Genomic DNA, 9,583 nt, shown 5'->3' with positions numbered 1-9,583 from the left:
TTAACTGAATAAACCTATCATTAATATCTAATAACTGCAAGGAATATAGCAAAAGAGGCTAAAAGTTCCATTTCAACTGCGTAAGTAGATTTACTTGTAAACATTTTTATATTAAGAAAACATCTATAGAACATTTCAACCTCTAAGAAGCTGTAAGGTCTTTCCTGAATGCTACCCAATTTTTGGTACTGAATGATCTTTGAGGAGCAACTGCTCCAATATTCTCCTTCTGGAGGACTGTTTGTTTGTATGGTGCTTTTACGTTGCATGGAACTAGTGGTTATTCAGCAACGGGACCAACGGCTTTACGTGACTTCTGAACCACATAGAGAGTGAACTTCTATCACCAGAAATACACATCTCTCACTCCTCAAAGGAATGGCCGAGAATCGAACCCGTGACCACCGAGGTGGGACACTAATAAACTTAGGAGAGCTACCTGCCTTGACTAGAATGTTTTTACCACAGCATATAAGGAGAGCTACCTGCCTTGACTAGAATGTCTATACCACGGCATATAATCTTCTGATGTGAGAAGTTGTCTGTTTTCTTTTGGAGTCATATAGAAGCTTTGTATGAAGCTAGACCAGCCTTCTTTATATGAAGCAACATACATCAGAAGAGGATCATTTCTTGTGGTAACCAAGTCAGACATCCATAACTTTTGGAGTGTAGTCATTCCTCATCTAGAACATTATGGAAAAAATATTACTGAAACTTTACTCTCAAACCTGTTTATTTTTCATTCAGGTGATTATAACTTGATTTGTTGCAGTCTGAAAAAGTATTGTCAGGTTCAAAAGTTCTTAGTGTCAAACATAGCTGTTGAAGAAAGTTTTGTAGTTACTGACTGCTATGTATACATGCAATACATTACATGCATACAAATGAGTAATGACCTGTCATTTTAAGATTTTTATGGTACTGATCAGGTGCTTTCAGGTCTCTCTTATCTGCTTATGATATCTGTATGACATTAAAACAGGAATAGTATCATACTGAGACATAGTGTATATTTATTTATCAGGTGCCTTCTTGTTAAGTATGTTTAGCTTTTTTTTTTTAAATGCCTGCCTGCTGTGATTTTTTGACAAAGTTGACCCAGCACTCTGTAAAACAACAATTACATACTGCAGTCACCACCAGCTTTGTTAAAAATATCCGAGAGGTTTTATATTGGTTAAAACTTTTAATAATATGCACCAGTTATGCAACTTTGAGCACTATGTCCTTCTCATCTGAAAACTGTGCTAAGTAACTTACGAATGGCATTGGAAGATTCAATTCATAAAAAAAAAAAAAAATTGTATATTGTACCATTGAGTCAAGTTTTATCAATTAAATTTTCATGTTTTCATCCTAGCTTCAACAATTTTTTTTTTTCTTTTTATCCATTTAAGACTCTTACTACAGTACAAATCTTTTGTAATTACTGCTGTAATTGGCACAGGTAATTGACAATTTCCTCAGGTTTGAGTAACCAAGAGGGAATTTTCAAGTTGGGCAGTCAGAGCTTAATTTTGGCCATCTTTCAGTGTTGGGCACATACACTGGAAGCAATAGTTATTTTAGGTTTTTTTTTTTTTTAACATATTTTTATGCCAAAATTGAAACAGTTATGCTGTATCCTTTGTGCATGAATACTCCTTAAGGGATGAAAATCTAACTAAAAAAGTGCGCTAGCTATCCACTTAGCTGTACACCCTAACATCTTATTCTGTCAATACAGATAATGACGGTAACCTTTAGCAAGAATTTTAAACTGGCAGTCATTTCACTTACATACCATAGGAAGGAATACTTGAGCCACTTAACACTTTCCCACATTTATTATTCCTTGAACGTTGACTACGAATGCCTGAATAATCAGCAACTCCGAATATGAATACTATGCTTATTTTTATGAAAAAAAAAGAAAGAAAAAAAAACATAAATCAATAATGAAACAGTGAAATACAATGTAACTCTCATTGTACTGTTTTACCATTTCTACAGTGTGTGACAAGGCTAATAATTCATCAGTGGGTGACAGTCAAGCTGACTTGTATGGTTGCTGCATGACAACCAAGTGTGAATACAATTTAAAAATTTCAAAAATTGCTCGTTTTTCAGTCAGATGGGCAAGCTGAGAATAGAAGTTTAGGAGGATAGGATGTTTGAAGATGAGTAAGGTATGAAAAGTCTTGTAATACAGCAGAGAAAACTAAATTTCATAAAAAAAAAATTTTTATTGACGATTTAGAACTTCTCTCTAATCCTTCACTTATATCCTAACTCATCTTGAACCTGTAGACTTTGTAACTTCAGTTTCCCATCATCTCTGAGTGAGATTCAGACTTTATTATCTCTCCTCTGAATTTGACTTTTATATTAATTTGCATCACATTTTGCTAAAGTACAAAATAGTTTAGCTTTAAAACTAAAGCTCTAATGTTAAAATGTAAATTTTACATTACATATACACAACTATGACAATGATGATACAAGTAAGCTTGAGCATAAGTAATGATTGGCAAGGTTTTATTGAGTTTTCTTTTTAGCAGATGGTTACGTCCCTTTTCCTGCTAACCATTCTTTTTATCCTGCTCATTATTTCAAGATAATGGCATTATAATAGCTTGTAAAACTCTCTTACAGATTTATTTTCTTAATACTTCAGCATAAGGTGATGTTGAAAGCAAGTTCAATACTATACTGCACCTTGTTTCAATGAAAGGGTTCCTTTGTTATGGAATTTCTCATTGAGCTTACTATCCCTAAAATATACGTAACCACCGACACAAAACTTTTGTTACACAAATCGTACTCCAATGATATTAATACCTGGCCATGTGCATCACAAAGGTCACAGGCAAGGGCTTCAAATTATTGTTTGAAACTTATATATGAATATGTACTGAATGACTTAAACCATATATCACTGTAAAATGAACATTTGGAAAAATATTTCAGCAGTACCATATAAAATAATAAGATAAATACTTAGAATGATGTGAATTACTGAAGGGTACTTGTGTTTATACTAAAAAGAATTAAATGTATATAGTAGATATAACATTAACAATCAGTATAAAAGTATGTCTAACATGGGAGATTTAATCATTGGATCACATGATCAGCTAATCATGAGAACCTGAAAATGTTAAAAATTCAGGCATTGAATATGTACTGTACTGATCTAACCGTGATGTGACAAATAACTTCTGATGTCTTAAATTCTTGTCAAGCAAACCTAAATTCTACCATTTTTATGCAAGATGTCATCTTCAAAGACTTCCATTATAAGAAAACTTTCAATCAGTGATAACTGCACATGGTAAAATTCAAAGGATAGATGAGAGGGGGAAAATACTTCAAGGTAAGGACAAATTTATCTTGTCATATGTCTCTACACATTGTATACCAGTAGTGATATAGTTCGAGTCCCTTGCAGCCTTGCATTCGTTAACTTAAAAAGGTTGAAATGCAGATACTGTATCTGGCTTTTGATCAAAAAGGTTAATGTGCACAGAAATTAAATATTCAGTTACCATAACTTTTACACTAGCAAATCTTAATTTGTATTTATATAATAAACTGGTTACTTTAGATGCTTGCCAGGTTTAACTCATTTAAGGTATAGGATCTAAAGATACTCTTATTAATGTAAGGACTTGTCTTGTACACAAGTTCGAAAGAACAGGACTACATTGTTGCAAGCCACAAAATGACATTCAAAATTTTTATTCCACATTAGCCAGCCATCACTCCATGCCTTAAGTTAGAAATAGATCACAATGGATAGATGCCTGTTGCTTGTGCATGAACTCCTTTTGCTTTGGAAGTAAATAATACATTGAATGACAAGGAAGGTATTTATAACTATCAGGTCAATTGCTATGTCCTACATCAAATGCTTTGAAACAATTTTTTCTTTTGAAAAAGCTGTGGGGGAAAATAGAAAAAAAATGCCAATAAGCTACCTAGTGGAGAGCTATTGTTTACACTTTCCTTTTTTATGACTACGGAGAACTGAAGCTTATTCCTCATTTCCACACTAAAAATGATGAATACATGTCATTTGCTACAAGCTATAGGATGAGATTCTTTTCAATTCACTGGGGGTGCAACAATGAATAAACACAAAAGCAGTACAGATATGTAAACTTATACATCTTCATAGTTTACTAGTTTTTACCCTGCCACTTTTTCGTAACACTGAAAAACTGTACACATTAGTGATTGGCTGCCAGGTGTCAAAAGAGGCGACGGTGACATAAGACGAGGAAAGAGCTATTATCAATACCTCTAGGCACTCTTGGTTTAAAACATCATCATCATCATCATCATCTCTGTGTGTATTTGACAACAGAGACCATTATAGGCCACCTACAGTTAAAGGAGTCTGTCACATGTTAATAGAAGTGCAAACACACACACGCAGACACGCACAAACACATGGACACACACCAGAGATGATTATTATCCCTTCAAAACATGGCTCCTTTGCACAAGGAAGAGATGAATGGGTGAAAGGGAAAGTAAAGTGACATTAGAGAGAATGAGGAAAAGTAAGAGGATGAGTGAAGGGAGGCAAGACAGGACAACAAAAATGTGCAAAGAGGAGGAAAGTTTAATAAGATAGTAAGTAAACTGAGAAAAAATAGATGTATGATCAAATAAAGAAGAGGAGTTAGTAAGGAGGGAGAGAGAAATAAAGAAGTGGAGTTAGTAAGGAGAGAGAGAGAATGTCCACACAGAAAAGAGATAAATTAAAGAAGTAAGAGGTAACAGTAAGAAAGGAAGATTGAACCAAGTAAATAAGAGAAATGAGACTCTGGGAGGAAAATCAGCAAGTAGAGGAAGATGGAAACTGTAAGATGGAGGCTAAGGTTGAAGAGGGGGAGACTCACTTTGTCTGCCAAATCATGTCGGAGCAAATGTGCAGGTCATTCAATTTGTACTGTATATATGAATTACTACAAGACAAAATTCTATGACTTTGGTGGTCTTGAAGATAACAAATAAGCTACTCAAATTCTAATAACCAATAATAAATAATGGTAATAATAAAATAATATAATGATATTACTTTAAGAATATATGATTCATTTCTTATATCCCTATGTACAAAAGAAACGTAACATTATTAAACGTGTGATGTGTGAGTGTACGCAAGTGTAAAGAAAATAAAGCAAACAATCGCTGATGCAGCTATTCCTAGCATTAATTCTTCACAGCACTTATTGTACAGAAAGCTATTTTAATACAAATGCTAAGGTGTCACACACCTCCCAAGTCTTCAAACACTTGGTCATCAAGACCTCTACAAGGATGAACTTGAAAAAATTCTCTAGTGGAGGCAGTTGCTGCACTGGCAGTCGTAACCCCTCCAACACTACTCGTAGCATTATCATTACTGTTTTTATTACACTCGGGTGTTGTTCTGTCCAAAGGAGTTTCACTGGCATCGAGCACATCACTCACTGAGGAATTGAGTGACAAAGGCCCACTGGCACCAGTCATTTTGTGTGGGTGGGCAAAGGCAAGGTTACCCTGTAGGACAGGCGAGGCACTAGCAGCAGTATGAGCCTGGCTGGTTAGGGTCACCCGTGGGCACATAGGGTAAGTAATATCACGCTCCACATGTGCAGGTGAGCAACAAATCGGGGAGTGACTGGCTGAGTCTGTGGTGGATTCATCTTTTTTGGGTATTGTGGCTATATTGGAAGAGAGATGGTGGTGCTGACTGGACCTAACATCAAGTTCTAGATCCTGTAGGGTTGGCAGAGAACTGGAGTTCACACTATTGTAATCTGGAAGTGTACCATTATGTAGATTTGAAGCCTGGGTGCTATCATCGTGAGATCCAAAATCTGTGTAGTGATGGTTCGGTGGGTTGGGTGAAGTTGCCTGGGAAGTTTGGGAGGCACGGTCCATCACAGGTTGAGGTACGCCGGGAAAGCCTGGCACAAGAGTTGGGGGTGCTGGGAGGCTGCTATCCTGTATTTCTTCTAAGGAGGGCTGAAGCACCTGATTAGGAACAGAATGCTCATCACCCATTACACCTGAGGAAGCACTTTTATCTTCAGCATCAGAAGCTGTAGTAGAAGCTGCTATGGCAGCAGCAGCTGCAGCCATACACTGCTCTACTCTCTCAGAATAGTAGTGAGGAGAGCAAAGGTAATCTTTCAACCGCTGAGGTAGTGGCAACTCCCCAATCAAGTCACGACGAACATGCTTCACAATAACAAATCTGAAAAAAGAAAATAAAAAAAAGTCACTAGAATTCAAGTAATTTTATTTTTTGGATACATTGACATAAAAAAAAATTAACATACTGTAATTCAGCAACAGTAATATTGAAATATAGCTTTTATAATTCAACATAGTGTTACACCTGATTTCAGTAACAACTATGCTAAAATTCAACAAAATATTTTTTCACTAGTAGTACAATGACTGGTTCAAAGTTTAGCAATTGTAAGATAAAATTCTCTGAAGTGTCAATACATATGTTTATGGATAGTGCATACACTAGAATTAAAATGTTTAAAATTCTCAACCTAATGCATCTGAAAATCATTTAGATCTTTACAGATGTGGATAGCTATGAATATTTATTCCTTCAATTATTAATAAAAAGACACTTTAGTTTCATTCTGTCAATAATTTCTAATCACATGAAGTTCTGTCAATAATTTCTAATCACATGAAGTTGACAATTTAATTTGATAAAAATATATCCACATCCATGTCTAGCATGATATAAAGTACACTTTGTTCATAAAGTATAATTATAATCTTAGAATAAAGTATTTATGTCCCCTAACATGATGATTAGATTAAGCCAGATCACAAGGATTTGATTAAACCATATCTCCCTGTGAGAGAACTTCCTATTGCACATCACATAACCCAGCATATGAAAGGAAAAAAAAATTGCCCATTTTTTTTATCTATCTAAAGCAGAAAGACAGGAAAGTATCAATATACACAATCAAAGTATGTAGTTACAGAATAGGGGTTGCATCATCACCATATTCCTAAGATAGCTCCTCAAATTAGGTATTTTTTAAAATTTCCTTATGTAGAAAGACTAGGAGAAAGGAATAACTTTAAGAATTGAGGTAAGGAGGACAATCCTTTGCAGTACTCTAGCATCAATTTTGTATTATTATCCACATGATATTAACTTTCATTGTTTTCGTGGTAATCATGAAGCAAAGAGTCCCAAGTTCTTTCTGATGAACATACGTACATATTCAGGCTGATTTAAGCTGAGGTCAGGAGAAGCCTGTACTACTATACTTAGATGGGTATTTTTTTTTTGAAGTCTTACCTTCTTTTGAAAAGATAGGTTTCATTGCTCAGTAAATATGAAGAGAAAAGAGGGAGCAGATGTTAAGCTGCTTTAGTCCTGATGTGCCAGAAACCCCAGAGGAAGGAGAGACAAGTAACTTTTATCGACAGTGCTTACAAGTTTAAATCTTAACGTAAATTCAAGAAAATTTCATTTTCTTTGTTTGAGTTTATGACTAAGAGGAAAATTAATTCCCCTTAATGTGATGTAATATTTTTTTTATGGTGTTTTTACACTGCAAGGAACAAGTGGTTATTCAGCAACGGTACCAACAACTTTACGGGACTTCTGAACCACGTTGAGTGAACTAATATCACCAGAAATATGCATCTCTCAACCCTCAGTGGAATGCCCAAGGATTGAACTCACGGCCACTGAGGTGGCACGCCAACACCTTACCGACACTGCCACTGAGGCGGTTATGCGCTGTAATGAATGCTAGGTGGCGTTATGAGTTAGTCAAGGAAATTGTGAAGTTTGGTTCTGATGGTCATGCAGCTTTGGACAGTTGGACTGAACAGATGAGGCCAAATTTTTTTACAGTTCATTCTTGGTCACTTGGTTTTGAAAATGCACTCGCAAAGTAAAGGCAGTAGCAATTGTGAGGATCCGAAATCTATGCACACACAACAAACTCATATTATCGGAATTACCGAATTTAAAGAGCAAAGAACACAGCAACATAGGGTCAGTTTTGTCAAATTGAAAAAAATTGAAGTTGGACAATGATATAAAATAGAGATTTAAAGGAATGAAATTAAGTTTAGTTTAAACAGTGAGCTGATGGATATCGTAAAGCAAACAAGCTGGGCACTAGCTAACGGGAAAATTTACTATTGTGGGGACCAGTTGAAAGAATTGTCGGTGAAACTGCAAAAAAGAAATAAGCCGATTCGGAAAGCTGATGGTCGGAAGGAAGCTGGGGAACAGTTAGACAGTATGAAACCAACCCAGTCGCAAGTGACAGCGATGATGAAACGTGAATACATAAGGCTGAGGGTAGAGCTCTTAAGAAGAAATGTGCTTAAAAGAGTAAGACTCCTGAGGCTGTCGAATGCCGCTTCTCCATGCAACAACCTTTTCCAGTTGGAGGGGGTGAGGTTGTTTTCGTCCCTATCACCAGAAATACATATCTCTCACACCTCAATGGAATCCCCGACAATCGAACTCGCGGCCAACGAAGTGGGACGCCAACACCAAACCAACAATGCCACTGAGGCGCTAGCTGTTGTATTGGTATCATAATCTATATTGAATGAACAAAAAATGATTTGAGCAATCAAGCATATGCACTAAGATAGTACATTCCAATGCTAGTGATGTGGGTTATGCGGGACACGAAGTTAATACAATAAATAAATGGGGTTTCCCATCGTGTTTGGTCTAGAGAGGAAAGTACAAAATCCTCTGCTTGGAGGGAATTGGTGCTGTGTACAGTGTTATTGTCATTAGGACATTTGCTGTGTCATCTAAAAGTGAAATAGTTCAATGATAACCAGGGAGTTAAATCAATAGGCACAAAGGGCTCGATAAAGGTGGAATTACAAGATAGCACATACAGTATTTTTCAATTTTGTATGAAACACTATTTTGCTTGAAATGGATTAGATTCCCCAGTCAGAAAATGAGTGTGCAAATCTTGAGAATGCAAATATAGGGGGTTCACTGTACGTAGTGTATGTGTTCCTTTGTGTTATTTAAAAGGAACAGTTTTCTATAATATGCTGTATCCGTAACTCTTGGGAACATTTCACTTGTTGCCACCTTTTTGTTTTTGTTGTGGGAGCTGTAGCGAGAGAAGCAGGAGTCTTAAAGAGTAAAAGATGTACCAATGAACTTAGGTAGTTTCATCTAAGCCATCCTCCATAACCTTGCCGAGTTAGGGGACAAATCCTATACGTAATTGGATCTTTGCTTGAACTTTTCAAGTTCCAATTGCACAACACCCACAGGGAGATTGTTCCACAGTCCAAGAGTGGGAGCAATAAAGGAAATCCAGAACAAAAAAGTTTGACAGAAACAGTAAAGACTGTATCACACACATTTTACAAAACAATGGATTTTGTATAGTGAGATATCTTATACTTGACTTCCTCATATCAACTGTCCTATTTTACATAGTAATGGTGATTAATAAATGCAAAACTAGGTTGATACTAATCAATCAGCTTCCTTATATTTCCTTCAAAATGCCCTTCTTCAAAATTAATGGTTTTATTAAAGTCAATTAATATTCTACCA

At 35.9% G+C, this 9,583-nt stretch overlaps 1 protein-coding gene across 4 annotated transcripts in view; it reads right to left on the bottom strand.

Annotated features, from left to right (window-relative positions):
• Window positions 1-1,814: 1,814 nt before the first annotated feature.
• Window positions 1,815-9,583, bottom strand: part of LOC135210883 (uncharacterized) — a 133,060-nt gene continuing 125,291 nt past the window's right edge. For all 4 annotated transcript variants that reach the window (XM_064243810.1, XM_064243812.1, XM_064243809.1 and 1 more), the window contains one exon: window positions 1,815-6,235. In XM_064243810.1, the coding sequence (XP_064099880.1) occupies window positions 5,263-6,235 (973 nt within the window). In that variant the 3' untranslated portion in view covers window positions 1,815-5,262. The remainder of the gene's footprint in view (window positions 6,236-9,583) is intronic.

This window comes from Macrobrachium nipponense, chromosome 4 (genome assembly GCF_015104395.2).
Source record: "Macrobrachium nipponense isolate FS-2020 chromosome 4, ASM1510439v2, whole genome shotgun sequence".
NCBI classification, from domain to species: domain Eukaryota; kingdom Metazoa; phylum Arthropoda; class Malacostraca; order Decapoda; family Palaemonidae; genus Macrobrachium; species Macrobrachium nipponense.
Note: the sequence above shows the minus strand (reverse complement) of the source record. Positions and strands in the feature narration are given on the sequence as shown.